The 17,705-nt window shown below is 47.5% G+C and overlaps 7 protein-coding genes across 7 annotated transcripts; 3 read left to right on the top strand and 4 right to left on the bottom strand.

The window, feature by feature from the left end:
- Positions 1-240: 240 nt before the first annotated feature.
- On the top strand, positions 241-564 carry ARB_05832 (uncharacterized protein; the record flags this gene model as incomplete). Its single annotated transcript, XM_003015476.1, has 1 exon — positions 241-564. One exon carries the CDS (start codon positions 241-243, stop codon positions 562-564), a length of 324 nt encoding a protein of 107 aa, XP_003015522.1.
- Positions 565-690: 126 nt separating this feature from the next.
- ARB_05831 (uncharacterized protein) lies at positions 691-2,745 on the bottom strand (the record flags this gene model as incomplete). Its single annotated transcript, XM_003015475.1, has 5 exons — positions 691-1,041; positions 1,116-1,314; positions 1,372-1,478; positions 1,536-1,958; positions 2,128-2,745. 5 exons carry the CDS (start codon positions 2,743-2,745, stop codon positions 691-693), a joined length of 1,698 nt encoding a protein of 565 aa, XP_003015521.1.
- Positions 2,746-3,836: 1,091 nt separating this feature from the next.
- On the top strand, positions 3,837-5,355 carry ARB_05830 (uncharacterized protein; the record flags this gene model as incomplete). Its single annotated transcript, XM_003015474.1, has 2 exons — positions 3,837-4,773; positions 4,835-5,355. The coding sequence occupies 2 exons, from the start codon at positions 3,837-3,839 to the stop codon at positions 5,353-5,355; spliced, it is 1,458 nt and encodes a 485-aa protein (XP_003015520.1).
- Positions 5,356-6,155: 800 nt separating this feature from the next.
- On the top strand, positions 6,156-7,462 carry ARB_05829 (uncharacterized protein; the record flags this gene model as incomplete). Its single annotated transcript, XM_003015473.1, has 2 exons — positions 6,156-6,276; positions 6,342-7,462. 2 exons carry the CDS (start codon positions 6,156-6,158, stop codon positions 7,460-7,462), a joined length of 1,242 nt encoding a protein of 413 aa, XP_003015519.1.
- Positions 7,463-7,903: 441 nt separating this feature from the next.
- On the bottom strand, positions 7,904-10,256 carry ARB_05828 (uncharacterized protein; the record flags this gene model as incomplete). Its single annotated transcript, XM_003015472.1, has 7 exons — positions 7,904-8,278; positions 8,344-8,897; positions 8,957-9,101; positions 9,154-9,209; positions 9,275-9,649; positions 9,800-9,896; positions 9,957-10,256. 7 exons carry the CDS (start codon positions 10,254-10,256, stop codon positions 7,904-7,906), a joined length of 1,902 nt encoding a protein of 633 aa, XP_003015518.1.
- Positions 10,257-13,301: 3,045 nt separating this feature from the next.
- On the bottom strand, positions 13,302-14,102 carry ARB_05827 (uncharacterized protein; the record flags this gene model as incomplete). Its single annotated transcript, XM_003015471.1, has 3 exons — positions 13,302-13,455; positions 13,522-13,951; positions 14,009-14,102. 3 exons carry the CDS (start codon positions 14,100-14,102, stop codon positions 13,302-13,304), a joined length of 678 nt encoding a protein of 225 aa, XP_003015517.1.
- Positions 14,103-15,013: 911 nt separating this feature from the next.
- ARB_05826 (uncharacterized protein) lies at positions 15,014-17,353 on the bottom strand (the record flags this gene model as incomplete). Its single annotated transcript, XM_003015470.1, has 1 exon — positions 15,014-17,353. The coding sequence occupies one exon, from the start codon at positions 17,351-17,353 to the stop codon at positions 15,014-15,016; it is 2,340 nt and encodes a 779-aa protein (XP_003015516.1).
- Positions 17,354-17,705: the final 352 nt, after the last annotated feature.

Below are 17,705 nucleotides of genomic sequence, written 5' to 3'. Positions count from 1 at the left end.
GTTCAAGGGACCAGCGAAAAAGGGCTCCGACGTCCGCTTGTGTGGCCAGGCGAACGAGACGAGAGGCAGGCTGTCTCCGGGCAGAGAGTAGTCTCCGGTCGACAGCTTAGACGCGGGCGCTCGACGAGAAAGAGGCGGCTTCTGCCAGTAGAGAACGGTGGAGGAAGAAAGAAAAAGAGCGGGAACCAAGGTTGCTGGTTGTTAGTTGGTGTTGGTGTTGTTGCTTGCTAAGACCTTGCGATGTTTAATTTTAAGACTGGAGACTTTTTCTTTTCGCTGCTCGTCCGTCGAGTGGAGACAGCACATCAACTCCCGCTGAGATCGGAGGAGAGGGAGACACGAAGAGGCAGAAGAAGACACGACGACGACGATGCTTATGATGGTGCTTATGATGATGATGATGATGATGATGAAGAAGATGGTGATGGGGTCAGTCAGACGGCTTCGGCGGGCTGCCCGTGGCTAGGCTTCTGCCTGGGCTCGCAAGGAGCGGACAGGGCAGTCCAAGGCAGACACGGCGAGCAGACGACAGCGTCATGGAGAGCGGACGAGAGAGATCAATAGCCTATGGAATGTCTTGTACAGATATGAAGAATAGGTACATTACGAGATTATCTCGGTGCCGCCGGAGAGACTCCAGTCTCGGCCAAATATCAGCAGCACCAACACCGCTATGAACAGGACACGATATCAGTCCTCGAGCAAGCCCAAAGCCGCATCTGCAATTACTCTCCCTTCTGACGTCGCTGCAAAGCTCAGGATACCCCCCTTGGACCGGAAGTTGACCTCTATCGTGTAGTTGAAGCGGTGGTACATCTGTCCGTCCGACGTGCCCCTGCGCGTCTGGAAGTCGCTGAACGTGGACGTCGAAAAGGCAGGGCATATCTCTCCTACTTTGACGACACGGTGGTGGTCTTCTCGCTCCGGCGGCTCGTCCATGGTGCAGGAGAACATGGTGATGTTCTCGTTCAGCGGCTGGCCCAGCTTGAACGTACTCTGGATGTCCGCCTTCATCTTGAAGTTTTCGTCCAGTCGTTTTCCCTGTCACAGCCGGCAGTCAGTCAGGAGCGCCTCATCTTATTTCCTGCGACGAGAATCAATCTCTGAATGCATACTTTGGGAATCACCCATTCCATCCTCCCGCTGCACATCTTCTCGCCAGTGAGCGGATCAGTGTACGCATTTACTTCGGGGTCGATGCCTTTCCTGAATCGTTTCCCCCAAGACCAGCCATAGTGCGCTCTACTATGAGTGATAACAGGCTTGAGTCCTTCTAGGCCGCGCAGACATGCACCCTTGACAATTGCAGCTTGACTATTTTCAGTTAGCAATTGCATATGACGGGAAAATTCACCTCTCGGTGCTGCTTACCAGTCCGGTGGACATGTCACAGAGCCGATGTTCTTTCCTTTACACCATTCACCTAGCTTGGTATTGAGATAATCTGAGTCCCCAAAGCCTCCAACAAGTATAAGCCGCTATAAGTTGTCAGTTGCTGCTTGATTGAAGAAGCTCTCCCAGGTAGGTAAACTCACGTCAATTCTCTTTTTCTTTTTCTCAGCAGCTTTTACCTGTGACTTGACCAGAGCTATAACTTCCTTCACGACTGGATCGAACAAGCGCTGCATGTCATACTTCGAAAGCTTTACCACCAGTTCATCATCATCATAGTGGACACTTGGTCCAACGTCCATCCGGATAGGCCCAACTTCCACTCCTCGATCGTCGTTAGGACCTCCAAAGTTCCGCTTCGCACTCTCAAAGGAGTTCATGAATCTACTTCCCGGTCCTCGTAACCTCATTGGTACCGAGGTATATTCCTCTCCAAAGGTCTCTTGCATCCACTGGTTGAAATTTCGGTCGATATAAGTTGACCCGCATTTTCCTCCTACATTAAGGAAAATGGTCTGGTTAGCTATCAAAGAATGAATCTCGTTATTATGGATAGGCGGAGATACCTATGCCAACACAAAGCTCCTCAAACTCTAGCCTTGGCTCTGATTTTAGAACTATATATGTGGTGATGTCGACCGTACCGCCTCCGCAATCGCATATCAGGATACCCTCGCCTGGCTAAATCCGGAGTCAGCTAATACATGAGCCACCACAGAATTATTGATTGCATACCTGGACTGGATCAATGGCATTTGGTCCCAGGTGTGGTTTTATTGCTGAAAGTGCGGCGGCTTCGGGCTCCTTGATCATGAAGATAGAGTCATATGGTCTTGACCCGAATCCTGCAGCTTCTGCAGCTTTCCGTGTGGCTAGTTGGGCTTGGTCTGACCAAATCGCCGGCATTGTCAAATATATCTCCATTGGGGTGGCATTGAAAACACCGGCTCCCATCTTTTTCTCGAGCTGGTGGATAAGGTATACATATAACTCCCGGAAATAGTCTTCGATCACAGACTGTGCACTTTTCCCCTTTGGCAGACTCATTAGGCCGGATCCAAAAAGATCCTTCAACGATGGATCATCATAACCTGTTAGCTGTGCACTTTTGTCTAGCAACAGCTTAGTCCAGGAATAACACATCAAGTTTGGAGAGACCTGGAATCCCCATTGATCTGCTGGTATCTTGTTTTTATTCTCTGATGCATAGGCTATTCTTGACGGGACCTTCCATGTTGAATCCCGATGTCCAGGCCAAGTATTGATGACATTTATGTCTTCCAATCGTGTCTTGGTAGATTCCGCCCAGCTAACGCCTATAGCATGAAGGTTAGATGTTTCGTCCTCTAACATCGTGCTTCTTGAATCTCAAACCTGAATACGTGGTTCCATAGTCTACTCCCACAATTATTTTGTGGCGAGAGCCTGTGTCTAGCGCATCGCTGTCTGTCATTGAGCTGGATATCTGGCAATGTGCCTCAAATCAAAAGTGTAGGTGCTGGTGTAGAGATGTCCAACAACCGCAGATATCAGAAATTGTAATATCTCATCAGCTCAGTGCAACTTGTCTTCATTCCTGTTTGCTCATTTCTCTACACAGGAAAACAAGGGGTTTAAAACCTTCGTTAGTCCCTGCCCACACACAGGCATCTAAACACAGCCTTCTAGTATCCCCCATGCCTATTTCCTTAATTCACGAACCCCGCAAGACCGAGCATATTTGACAAGGCTGTGATAATGGGCTTGGGCGCCTTGCATCATGCAGATGTGACCCGAACATTTTGACAACCGACTTCGTTAAGTTTCCACCAATCATAGTGAGCATCAGACGAAAAGATACCGCAGCACAGCAAGTTGATAAAAGCAACCATGCAGACATGTCAAGGGGCAATGCAAACGGGTCCAAAGAGATAACCGCCTCCGTGTTCTGACCCTTCACTTTCGTCAATGTTCATGCAGCCGAGTTGCGGGGACACAAGTGGACTGTCATGCGTGCATAGCCAGCCTTGTCTAGAGTCTTTGATATATCACACTCAAGAGCGCAAGTTCTCTGCATGATATTTCACGCTTCTATCTAAGCTCTGCTGACTGGATGGCTGTGGTGGGGACAGTGAACGCGAGGTCTATTAATACTTGTTGACCGATATCTCCTTACTTCAGTTTACGCTGCCCTTTCGAAAAAAAGGCTTCGTTTTTCAATGTTTAACTGGTACGGTAATGGGTAAGTCTTTACGTCGGGCTCAAGATCTTCCAGACGTCAGTATTTAACTACTTATGAATCTGAACTAAGGCCTGGATACCCATCAAGCTGTCTAGAGGTCAACATTGTCCCCCGATGCTGCCAGTTTCTAGTCCATGGTTTTTGTGACACTCATAATACCTGATGATTTAAATGCTGATGACTTGTATAGTGTATGGCTGCGAAATCGTCCAAAGAGCCGAGCATGACTGAGCTACAAGGGGGCCAACCAGGGTCTTTGAGCAGACTCAATGATCCAACCGTAGTTGAGATAAAACCACGCCAGCACGAGAATGGAAAACCACTGGCCGAACCTGAAAGCGGCCCAAAACCTCCAGCAAAGAACGATGAACAGCCACACAATGGGGAGCCAACAGGCACAGACAATCGTGGAAGTGTTTCGGCAGACAGGCCGCAAGTGCACGGAATCCCGGATGGGCATCCGTATGACCGTGGAATTCGGGTAACCCACATTTGCTGTGATGTAGAGTCTTCATCAACAGGGAGTGTGTGGTTTTCATCTCGACGTTCCAACAAGTCTCGCGAGCAGGCAATGGAACAGGAGATCCATCAATTACGATCAGAAGTTGGACGCCAGCGTCAAGTCATTACTGAGCTACAAGAAGGAAATTCATTCACAAAGGACGAAAATTTCCAACTGCGAGGGAAAATACGGGAGCTCAATGGCTTAATTCGCCGGACACAAGAGAGAGCTTTCGGAGAAATTGGCCAGGGAAAATGGGCTTCCCAGCCCGATAGAGATGTCCGTGATGACCTCTCTTTATTTCAACGTCAACTCAGAGACTGGAGCAAAGAGTACGCCCTGGATTCCGCAAGTAGCCTGCAGGCATTAAAAATGAGCGAGGAAGAGAAGGACGAGTTTCTGTGCAACTTAAGCAAGGTGGTGACACTCAGTGAAAATGGTAGTATCCCAGCAACGCTACGGTCAGGGAAAATGGAACGCCGACTACCATCTATCCTGCTAAACGCCCTGGTGGCTCATGATATCTATACTCAGATATTCGACGACCCTTTCTATTTCTTGGGCCAGTGTAGCAGTTCGGATGACCAAGATTCCTCGGTTGATGGAACTCCTCTTGTTAACGAGACTCTAAACAGAATCTATGCGGAGCTAAAGAATCGTACGAAACCCCTCTTTCACACCGCATGTTGTATAAGACCACTAACCTTTTGTTCCCATAGTTGATGAACGGGAAGCTCATATCTGGCGGTCTCAGTTACTTCGAATATACAATCCACCTGAAGGAAGTTCTCTCGGTGAGAAAGAAAAGCTAGCAGCTAAAAAGATGCATTCCCGAGTCCACCGGTGCAGTGACTATTTTGCCACCATCTTTCATACGGGACCAGCTAAATATCTCTTCCGAAAGATTTCCAGCGAGCAGGAAACAACCCGCCTTAATAAGCTCCGGGATATATTTATCGATGCCGGTGAGCTATCGTCCAGGCTTTGGACTCAACGGACTTATATGAAGAGTCAAAATCTTCCATCCTTGAAATTGGAACAGTTCAAAGTTTCATCCCCGTCCATGGAAGCCCACCCTTCTCAAGGCCTAGACGATGACGAAGACAACAAGTTAGACGGCTCGAGGGTAGAGGTGGTCATACACCCCGCTCTCCTCGCCTTTGGTAATGATGACTGTGAGAATTACCATATAGCCCGCGTCTGGGCTAAAGCTGTGGTTTTGCTAAGAGCAACAAGATGATATGTCCTCCATATATTTGTTGTATTATGTGTCTTGTTAACCTCTACTCCGTACAACCCTTCATTTTTTCATTCTCTGTGGCTGGCTGCTTTGGTTTTGCACTTTGCTTCCCCCCTGAATCACACCTATAGCAACCGTATTATTAGGTACTCAACCCCCCTAACTAGCAGGTGCAGTCAATGCTTGTATATCCACTAGTGAAGCGTTTGCTTGTCTGTGAGTTAAAGGCATGGAGGCCCAAATTTGTTAGAAAGAAGCTTTCGGAACCCCTGGACTGTACGAAGTATTCAGCTCCATTCCCTGCTCAGCTTTCTCTCACACAGCAAGTCTCTGCTGCCCAAATCTCACTGTGAACCAAGGTCAGGCAGGCTGTAACTAGCTACATCAACAATCTACCGCTCATCACGATGCAGATGACCACGGAGCAGGGCGGAGTCGACCCCTCACGCTCTCGCTTCATCTCGCTTCAGGTTAGCGAGTCTGTACCATGCGGGTGAGTTCAGGCATACCTGATGCCTCGAAAACGAATATGGTTGAGATGCATGCATTCTCACAGCCTCGCGAAGAGAGAACTTATCTCGTTTTAGCCTCGCTGCGGCCAAGGCACCCTAGTTATCGTCCTCCTCGTATGACGCATGGGCAAAATTCAAAGGCAAGCTTGTCTGGGAGGCTTGTGGTGTTTGCTATATAGAGAATCAGTGTACCGTTTCCCAAAATATGGCAGCAGAACTGATCAATATCGCACTTGTTACTGTCCACATAACTAGTATCAAAGAATATACATATCCATACCACCAACCATGAAGGAGCGCCAGAAGGTCTTTATTGCGGTGATGGGGGTGACTGGGTCGGGGAAGAGCACTTTTATACAGACAGCTACTGGATCTGATGATGTCCATATTGGCCATACGTTCAAGTCTTGTAAGCTACAACTATCATTGTGGTTATTGGTCATTGTTAACATATGTTCATATGTCAATTTTTAGGCACCGCCGCTGTCTCTGCCCATACATTATCCCTGGACGAATATGACGTTACTCTGATTGATACCCCTGGGTTCAACGACACATTTCGCAGTGAGACGGAAGTCCTCAAGGAGATTGCCAACTGGCTTGACTATACATACCGCAATCCTCCACACGTCATGCTCACAGGCATAATCTACATGCAATCGATAACTGACCGCCGCATGTATGGCTCTACTCTGCGGAATTTGAAGATGTTTAGGCAGCTTTGTGGCGAAAGTCCTCTACGCAATGTGGTGTTTACCACAACCGGCTGGGGTACTGCAGAAAAGTCGGGGGAGCTATCCAAAGCCCTCGAAAACCAGGAGTCCCTCCGGTCCGATCCTGACTTCTGGGAGCCAATGATCAGAAGAGGGTCAACTATGGCTAAGTTTGAAGACACAAGAGCCTCTGCCCTGGCTATTATCATGAGCATTGTTGAGCGCAACCCAATTCTCCTCAAGATTCAGGAGGAATTGGTAGACGAGAACAAGAACCTCATTGACACCGCCGCCGGACACACAGTTAATGAAGAGATGAAGAGACTCGAAGAGAAATACACGCAGGACATTGCCAAAGTTCAAAAGGACATGGAAGAGGCCCTTGCTGCTCGTGATACCGAATACCATGCAGCTCTCCAGGAGGCCAAGGAGAATTATGAGCGTCTTCGTGATGAAGCTCAACGAGCCCGGGACTCTCTACAATACGAAAGGCGTAATGAAAAACGACGCCTCACCAATGAGATAGAAGGTATGAAACGGCAACTTGAGCGAGACAAGAAGAAGCATGAGGAGTATTTGGAGCTCAAGTTCAAGGCCCAGCAGATCAATGAGGAAATGATGTATGAAGAGATCGTCAAGAAACTCCGCGCAAACGGCCATCTTCTCCGGGATGAGGAACGCCAGGTATTGGAAATGAAGATCCAAGAACTGGAAGCTGCATCTGTCAACGGAGGAAATGCTGTCAATGGTAAAAAGAAAAAAGGTAAGGGAACCAAACTCCTGGTTGCGCTTGCACAAGTCTTGGGAAGTGTCACCATGGGCTTATTAGGATTTCCCATGCTCTTTGGAGATCCCATTGGGACCCTTGCTTCAATATTCTAGTTCACCTTTCCTGCTTTTACTTTTGGAGTTGTATCTATCATTCTAACTCGTATGAGTAGTTTACTAGGAATGTAATAAGGGTAGTAAGATATATTTACAACATTGATCGTGGATGGGCAATAATCTAGCTGCAGCTTAATACTCGAAATTTTACTTTTCTCAGCTGCAATTTAATGTTTCATTAGTTTATTACTATCCGCTATTCGAGAGTCAAATTTTTATTATAAAAGGTCGCCTTGATGATGAAGTAACATTATATACAGGAGTGGCGAATATATGCATTGAGATGGTCTGTACCGGCTAGTGCAGCAAATATTAAAGGTACGCCTTCCAGGCGTATGTAAGTGAGTAGTCTATAAGCAGAGGGAAAGCAACAGGGCCAAGGTCCAGCCTAAGCAAAGGGTATAAAACAAGGAGGCAAGTCATTGGTCAACCTTTTGTTCAAACTCCAGAATCGTCCTGAAAGTGACCACTTGGGTTCCAATAGTTGGTTTTATCTGAGTGCCATGCATCCCATTTTCGGCAGTTTTCTTGCATAAAGTCAAAATCGGGATTATTCAATGTCAAGGCTTTCAAATCCTCTTTGCGTTCGAGAACCTGAAGCGCCAGTCCTGCAGACGCATGCCATGCAATATGGCAATGTAGCAGCCATGAGCCCGGGTTGTCTGGCTTAAAAGCGATGACAATGAACCCTCCAGCAGGTAATAAAGTAACTTCTCGGCGTGGAGGATTGTCAAGTTTGAGGTTGACCTCCGTAGAGTCCCAAGGTTCCATAGATTGCTGTAGAAGTACGAAGTCATGACCATGCAAGTGGATCTATATCATCAGTGTTAGCTCTAAGGGGATATTGTTGTCAGGGGGATGATATCAAATTGACTTACGGGATGGGCAACAGCCACTTGAGAGCTAAGTGGTTTTAATTTCTTCCCTGTGATGACGAGATAAACCCATTTATCGTTAACATAATCGTCTGCTGGATATACTACCCATGTTGAAGGGAAGCTGTCCTTATCGAGGTTCTTGATAATAGGCTCGGAGTAATTAATCCACATTGGGGATGGCCCAAACTCCCAGTTAGAGACAAGGTTATCTGTATCAGGATATCCAGGCCGATGCCATTTGCCAAGTTGTACATCGGCGGGTTTCTCGAAGGCACCGACCATATTGAGACCCGGGTCCGGGACGGTCCATTTCACTTTGGGTACTAACTTTTCTAGTGGTTCGTCACGGCAGTCTAAGGAGAAAGCTCCTATTTCGGTGGTTGGAGATACTCCATCGTCTTTGTTGTAATAAATAACGCCAGTTCGGTCATCGGTGCCTCTGCCAGGAGCAAATTTTGAACATCCCTTGGCGGGCGTGGTTCTAACCCAATATCTTCCGTTTTTCTTTGCCTCCTCTTCAGATAGCCCTTCAAGGATAACGTGATAGCGCTGGCCTGCACGGATATAGTTAGTCACGTTGAGTTACGTGGTGCATAATTGAAATATCACTTACCAATCCCAACGGCGATGTGGTCAGTTACATAAGGCTCTATTGGAACAAAGTCTGACCCAACAACTTGGAATTTGTGGCCGTCAATAGAAAAGACGAATGTCGTGGCAACCGAAGTATTGATCAGTCTGAGAAGATACTTTTTGCCCTTTTTAGAGTGTTAGCAGGTTTCGATAATAATTTATGGTAGTGGTACTAACAGGTTTAAGGACAGTACGGTATTTCTTCTTCAAGTCACCAGTTTGGTCGTAGTCGCCTATCAAAATATTAGCAATTCGTGAATTTAGCATTGAATTGTACACGTTTGGCAGGGAATTTTACCCTTTCCGTTCAGAATTATACTGTCCATCGCAGGTGGCTTTCCTTCCAATTCCTTGTGATATTCCTCAAATGCACTACTGTGGAGGTGGTCCGTCATCAATAGCGGGTCAACAGCTTTATCATAACCCGCTGACGTTGGCCCATGGATTGTCATTGGCCCAAAGAGGCCATCTGCATATTGTAGGGAATAATGACTGTGATACCAGCTGGATCCATACTGGCTAGCCTTGAATCTGTAAGTCATTGAGGAACCTGGAGGAATAGGACATTGAGTGACGCCTGGTACACCATCGTTGAACATGTTTTCCATCATCCGGATTCCATGCCAGTGAATAGCAGTTCCGTTATGTTTCAACTTGTTGGTGACGGTAATTTCTAACGGTAACGGTTAGTAAGTTAACTTCCATGGCTTGTTGCATTTAAGTCAGGGTTATCATTACCAAGGTCATCCCCCCAGCACGCCTCTAGACAAGGTATTAGTATTATATCAGACGTAAAGCGTATTTCTAACATTGAGCCACTCACGAATCCACGGTCCAGGATATTGCTTATTGAACACTTTAGCTTGGTCAAACATTGTTCCGTCCATGTTCACGGACTCATCTGTTACTTCTAAGTGGTACTAAAGGATAACAGTTTAGATTCATTTCAATTTCTTTTAAGAGGGGCCGTTGCAACTTACCTTCCGTGTAATCCCTTGGGGAACATATTTATCATTGTCTGTGTCAATATTATATTCTGTGATCTCCCCTGGCTTCGATCCAACATATTTTAACCAGTCGCCATTTTTCTTATTGGAATAAGTCCAGCCTTTCATGGACGGATATTCACATCGAATCAGACGAGTGTTGAGATCAGTGCTAGGAAGAGGATTGAACATAGGGAAATCATCTCTGGGGACATTCCTTGAGGGCGGTCCGTGAGGTTCCGGCCATGCCAGCGCACTTCCGATGTAAAGAGCAGCCAGGCCAAGACGTTTCATTGTGGAAAGCGGTATTAAATTGAGAGATGCCATAGTGCTACACTCAAAAAAAGAACGCAGGCATTGAAGATGCCGCACTGTTCTTAAATGACATTGGTACAAGTCAAAAAGACGTAAGAAGACAACTGTGGGTGATCCCCGTTATTTATCAGTCTCGTAGATATGCCTCGAGGGAAAAAAAAGGGTATCTAAAACCTTCCACGAGACTGCGGATCCTATCACTAGACAAGAAAATATCCCTACATGCCCAGCATAAACATCAGGAGAGCCAGAGGCTAATGGGCATCTGCGGAATCATAGTGATCCCACAGGCCAGCCACGTTTTTCACCCTGGTCATCCAGGTCTGGAGGTATAAAGCCGAGTCAGAGATAATGTGGCTGCCTGGTTCAAGCAAAAGGAATATTAGACCGAACGAGATTCAGGAGGAAGACTAGAACTGCTTTCATGGTTCTGAAGAGTTATGGTTCTAAAGAAAGCAATTGGCTTTACCATCCAAGCGGCAAACTTGAAGGAAGCCCGATGAATTGCTGAGAAATGAGACCATGGAGACCCAGGATTATCTGAAAAAGCAAAGGTAAAAAGAATGGAGACAGCTAACAGACGCATTGCGGCTTGCAAGGCGATCCACCCGCATCCGAGCAGTCATAACATGTCTCTCAGAATAACTCCTAAGTCCTAGTACAGACTATGGAGAACAGGCTAAGTCCTTGTTTAGCTACACCTCCGTAATCATGCCACTTCATCTAGTGGTACTCTGTATACAAAGGGGGATTCTCCATGGCACGATACGAGCGGACATTAGTTATCACTTCTCGAAGAAAAGTCAACGCCATACTGCATGTTTTTTTGTTTCGACTGCTCGGGGGTGTCAAGTCCTTGTCATATGCTGCAGCCAAAAAAGGTTGATATGAAGTTTGTCCCAATCAGCATCGGCTGGGCATCCTTGTTCTCGAAACGCCTGGCTCTCAGCCGCCAATCGTGTCCGGTGTGGACGGAAATGGAGACCTTGTAACGGAGGTTAAAACTGCCGCGGTCTTGCTTCCGGGCGCTCTCCCGCAGGGCCCCGGCTCTCTCTGCTCATTACCGTGCATCGTACAAACGAGCTGCTCGGTTTAAGCGACGTTTCCCCTTGGCTCAATAACTGTCCGGCTTGGTCGTTTCGCTGGCAAGGCCGTGAAGAAACAAGCTGAGGTTAAGGCGGCCGAGGAGTTGGGTTACTTACGTAATCCCCACCTTTCCCTTAACTCGACGTCACCCGTCAAACGTCAAACGTCAACGCATTTTGACGGCCAACAGCAGCATCTGCAGTCTCCCGCACTGTGGCTATGTACACACTCGCAGACCGGAGTGTTCGATTTCGCTGCCAGTTGATAGTCATCTCTTATTGCGAGGGACTCCCTGTCTTAGATGAAAACCTACCCTGCGCCTTCAAGCTTTGTGGTGTTGTTGTGCTGATTTCCTATAGGTCAACAGCTTTCCAATAAATTCGGCATGCATAGCAATGAACGAAAAACATCGGGCCCTTAGCTTCACCTGTTTCTGTGTAGTATTCCCATGAATCGAAACATGTCGTCCTCGTGATTTAGTTGGGCCCTGCATATTCAGCCTTGTTGGGGAAGAAATCGGCTGAAGTTGCACTCCATACTACTCCTCCATCCTCTTCCAACTGGGGACTGCACAGGTTGATTGCTGGTACGCGCAGCATCTAACGAAATACTGAATTTGCTGGCAACTGAACTGCACCAGGAAATCTCGCTGTCATACTCCGTACCACTGGTTCATTGCCGCAGATCTTGTACGCCACCAGCCCGATTACCGTCCAATCAACAAAATCCGGCTGTTCTCTTGAATAATATGGAGCGGGCTCGACATCCTTCACATAAAATTTTCCAGACAGTAACCGTGGTAAAAGCATAGTGGAGCAAGATGCAACGTTCCCTGCAGCACGATATAAATAAGCCTTTCTCATTACCTTTCACCCTTTTCTTTACCCCGAGAGACAATCCCTGAGCTACGTGGTGTCTGGATCCTGCGGTGAAGATCATCACCATGGTAAATAATCCATAACGGAGCTGAACATTCCTAGCTTTCCATAAACCAACTCTGACTGTGATCCATTGTCCTTGCGGAAGTGGCGAGAGAATCAACTTCGCCGCCATCCTGTGCAACTAAACATACCATACTATATAGATAATATATGCCGTGACACTTCCCCATTCCATTGCACGAAAAATGGCTCAAAGCCAAGGAGTAGAGACAAATGCATTATTACGAATGAGACGATGGAGATAGACGTTAAAAGTTAAGCCGGTTCAGGCTCCGGAAAATTGCCCGACTCCATACCCGAGAAGCCCGCTCAACTAGAGACAGATTGTAGCTGGGGGCTGTTTTCCATACTGCTTACAAGGGCTTAATATCAAGGGACCAAGTCGATAATAATAACTATTTCATTACAGAGCAAGAAGTAAGACAAGGTATATGACATATGGTACAGCACGCGGCCAAAATGTGGAGGATCAAGGAAACAAACATTGAAATGAGAGCAAAGAGCGAATGAACTCCCAGTCATTATTATATCTGTGACGGTTTCGAGGCGATGTTGAGATCCTGATCTCTCTTCGAGAGTGTCTTGTCAGCAAAGTTCCACAGCATCCAGGAAAGCGTATAGTCTTACCTGCTTCTACACCCTTCTTAACTGATAAAGCATAAACACCCAATACCCATGTAAAAGACTAATAGGGGGTAGACAGCAAGGACCACCCGGTTCTTGACAACTCCCGAGCCCCCCAAGATGCTTACTCCCGCCGCCAGGGACCAGGCCACGAGGACGAGATAAACAGGAATGCGGGCTATAGTAGGAATGTTAAGAGCGCTCAGGAGTGCAGCAATAACCAGCGGGAATAGCGTATAGCCGATGAGACAGACGGATTGAAAGAATGAACTGAAGGTCGGCGTTAGTCGGGTAAGTCGGTGTTAAACAGAGGGAGATGGAGCAAATGCATCGCCGCGTAACGTAGACGAAGCAGGAAAAGTAAAATCAAAACTTACATATTCCCACCGAGCAGCTTGATCTGCAGAGTGACAACAGCTTCACCAATCCACACGATGCAGAATACTCCTGAAAAGACAAGGCTTGACTGGTCACCCTTGCCCATTGAAAGGAACATACTCAACAAAAGACAGAAAATTAATGGGCCCCTGGCAGGTCACCGGACGTTAGCCAAAGGTAATATCGACGCGATCAAGGGGTCAAGAAAGCCATACCAAAGATCCCAGTTTCTAAGCCCTTCACTCATCCCACCTTGCAGGACGACATCTGCATCTGGCAGTCTGCTCACGAGTCCGCGCAGAGCCCCAATACTCTCGCTGCCAAATCCTGTTGCCTCTCCTCGTTCCGCGGATCCTCCACTACCTCCGCCTCCGCGCATCATCATTCCACCGAGTAGGTATTGTGGCCAAAGAACTTGTCTCATCTTCTCCCATACTGCTAGGAGATCCCGGGAGAGCGTATCCCAAACAGACTCATCAATTGTATTTTGTGGTGCACGGCGGTCCTCTCCGGGTATGGATGAAGTGAGGTATGAGCTGGATACGGGATTTCGCGAAGCTCCTCCGGCAGCCGAAGATGATGAAATGTTTCCAGTTAACGGTGTACGGTCAGTCGTCGAGCCCAGCGGATCATCAGCTTCGATGGCTATAACGCAGCTGTTAGAACCGATATATCAAGAGTTGGCATGGGATAAACATCTACCGTCGTCAACCAGCTCATGGTCCAACACCGAGTCCTCGTCATGCTCTATGATAAATGGACTCTCTGTCCGAGGTCCTCCGCTGCCGCTGGCCATCTCTGGTAGGAAGGAAGTATTAGGATTGGTGTCGTAATAATTGGCTAGGTATCTATATCGTAAGTGCCGATGGCCGGTTGTATATGTTTCAGAGAACGGGCAAGCTGTTGACGTGGCTCGTAGGCAGCTCCGTTTTGCGATCCTTTCCCAGGCACGCCGTCTCGGATCCTCTAAGGAGCCTGCTGCCTATCTGTCTAAGCTCCAAACCCGATGGAGGTGGTCAACAAAGCGTAGAATGGAAAAGCTGTTGTTGCCTGCAATCGAGCTGCGGCCGGTTTGCTGTCCTGGCTTTGCGATTTGGCCTCTGGAGTTCAGGTCGGGCGAGAGAACTCAATCACGTGACTGATATCACATCCAAGTGCCAGGCGGCCTTGGAATCGTTGCTAGGAGTTGATATTAACGACATGACATTGATATTAAACTGCTACATATACAATAATGAATGAATGAATGTAAAAAGAATCACTCCAAGTGCTGAAAGCGTTGATCAATTTGAAGTATTAAAGAGAATATAATAATCCGCAACTAAGAAGGAAATATGAAACAGTAAAACAATTAAACTATAAGAAGCCCGATATCCAATCCCGAGTGCCTCTTACGTTCAGCTAGCTTTGATAGTAGCAGGATTCAAGCCAGCTATAATGCAATTATGATCAAAAAAAACATGCAAATTTGTAAGGAGTCAAAGTGTCACGCCATGCAAACCCCCGTTACCCCTTATCCTTTCCAGCACCCGCCGTTATTAGCACCTTTAACATCACTATACCCATGGAAACCCGATTACTGTTAGATGCAAGTCTCGCCAGAGTTCTAACACCAGATATATCCCCTGATGCGAGTCTGGGCCCGGAGAAACAAATAAAGCGAGAAGAAAATTCGTAAATAGTTCGTATCGTGATAAGACAACGCCGTCACATGGCGTCGACAACAACAAGAGTATCAATGGCATTGTCAACAAGAAGCTGGATTTCCATCTTCCACCGTTGATTCTGCCAGAGATCCTTGGTCCAAAACTCCCAGCCGAACTTCCGGGATCCGCTGGTAACATCAAACTGTAAATCCCAGTCATAGACACGAGCCATTCCATTAGGAGTTGCTCCTGTAGGATTTCGCTTGTGGCTAGTTACTGCAGCACCTGTAGTACGAGTGTCTTCGGTATTGACTTCCATGCCCTGCTGGATCCTCCATTCCCGTTGAGCCTGCTCTCCTGCACGCTGCGCAACTGCTTCCTCATCCTCTGTTTGGTAGAGGCCGCATTTGTTGCATTCTGTGCAGGCGGAACCCGGAATTATTCGGAAATGCTCGCAAAAATGTTTGTAGCCTTCTGCCTCCTCGCCAATCTCGTCATTGTCAGACTCTGCATTTGCTGTACCATCTAAGAGTTGAATGCCCCCTCCGCCATTGTTGTTTCGGTCATTTGATTGTTGTCGACGTTTCGGTCCAAGTGCTTTGCGGCATATATAACACATAGAATAACCGCACACGCAGGTAAGTTTGTTGCATCCAGAAGATTTGACGAACGATAGTCCACAACATGGACAAGTGCGTTTGATAGCTGCGGTCCGAGCCGCTTCCACTGTAGTTCTTAGAGACTGGAGTAATGGCTCATGGCATGTATGTGGATCGTTCCATGCCTTATGGCAACGCATACAGCTCGCCCGGGAACATGTCGGGTTCCCACATTTGAAACGCGGTGATCGTCTCCTCAGGCAGATATTCTGCAAAGACCGATGGAAAATGGTTCTTAACGCAGAGGGTGAAATGCAGAGAAGAAGAAGGAGAGGGAGTAGAAAGAACTGAAAAATATCAAGAAGGAGGATGGACACTGCTATACTTGTAGCGAGGCTGGCTTTGCGGAATTGCCAAGTTATCCCTTTGACCGATGGGTGAAAAACGGGATCTACCTCTGCATATGAGCAGAAAGGGCAGTGAATCAGTTTCAGGTTTGATTTGGCGAGAGAATCAGAGGCAAGACGAGCTTCAAATTTCCGGTATGTTTCCATTCCAGATCTCTCTTTCAAGATTGCTCTCTTAACCAGCTCGGCATCCAGCGTCCCTTGGCATGTCCCGTTGGCAAACGGGGCGATACACCATAGAGTCGACTTCTCGGAACTGATAGACTTATCCCATCCTTGACCAAAGAGTGCTTCTTGAAGGGTGCGCTGTATGCAGTTAAAGCAGATGACATGGCATGCCTCGGAGCATGTTGATATCTGTTCAAAGGTAACATCCGAGAGGCAACAATCACACTCGTAAAGAGCATCAACCACCTTTGCTTCTACTTCGTTCAGATCTTCGGCTTTCCTAAAGTCTTCCTCGACCTGTGTCTCTCGTCTTTGATTGACAAGCGGAAGTAAGTACGTAGAATGAATCTCTTCATCTAACTCCTCACACCCCGTACTTTTCAGAACGGGCTCAGGTTCGTCAGTAGAACTTCTCTGCCAAACCAGGTATGGAGGCGGATCATTCTTATGCGGCGCCTTCTTCTTTTTGAAGGAGAACATATTCCCCAATGTAACGCGCCATGATTTCCGAGATAGGTCCAAAAGAGTTGGCCGCGCACGAATATATGAGAAGTTCCCTTCTGCAAGGACAGCGTCAATTGTACTTCTGCTCAGAGATCGAAATTCTGCGGCCAGAGCTGCCCGGACAGCGTCTTTGTATTGATCGCTCCGGAATAGTTCTTCCCTGGGGACTGGCTTGTTCCTAGCATCAGGGCTACCCTCCGTGGTAGAAAGGATGCCAGTTCCCCCGGAAGTAGAAGAAACGTTCCATCTCCCCTTGACCCATTCTGATCGGTATCTTAATAGCTGCTCAACACTAACTTCCAGCCTGCTTTTGCCGTCGAATCGTGTAAGCAGCTCTCTGAAAACCTCTGGATGTATGTCAGGGAATATTCTAGCCAGTACATTCAGTGCATCGTTACGTTCTCGTAGCTCACGGTGGTTCTCGTCTTCCGTATCGTGTGAACCAGTCAATATATCAGCTGCTGGAGTCGTGGTGGTTGTCGTTGCTGTAGTGGTGTTGGTGTTGGACTGCGAACCTGGAGAGAACGGGTCGCTGCGAAGGGCTTCTGCGAGAGTGGACGAGGCCGTAGGGGACAGCTTTACGGTGATAGCAGTGGCCGGAGAAACCACCTTTATAGATCTCGAGGAGGAGGACGCAGTTGAAGAGGAGGCTGAAGATGATAGCGGTGCTGGCGTTCGTTTATTGTTGCGAGGTGTCTTGTTGCTCAGGAGAGAGAGTACCATGATAGGCGATCTGCTGCCTCATTCCTAGGGAAAAAAAGCATCGATAACGAGAATATGGGGGTGACAGGCGAGACGACAGGTCGACATAAAGATAAGTCTTGCTGGGTGATACGTACGCCTTTATATCGGCCTCCCGGAAAGAGTTCGACGTGATGTTGTCTTGAAAGTACTTTTTTTCGTTGAGAATCCTGGGTCATCCCTGGGTCAATGACGCAGTGCTTGCCATCAGCCGCATATCGAGATTACGAAGTCCCCCCTATCACAGGTATTACATTGAAGAGCCGGAGGCCAGGTTGAATAGAATATATCTCCTAGATTTCGAGAGAAAATAAGAGAAAACGAAACATGGCAT

This window comes from Trichophyton benhamiae (assembly GCF_000151125.1).
Source record: "Trichophyton benhamiae CBS 112371 chromosome Unknown Abenha-G-c-322p01.r1, whole genome shotgun sequence".
Classification (NCBI taxonomy): domain Eukaryota; kingdom Fungi; phylum Ascomycota; class Eurotiomycetes; order Onygenales; family Arthrodermataceae; genus Trichophyton; species Trichophyton benhamiae.
Note: the sequence above shows the minus strand (reverse complement) of the source record. Positions and strands in the feature narration are given on the sequence as shown.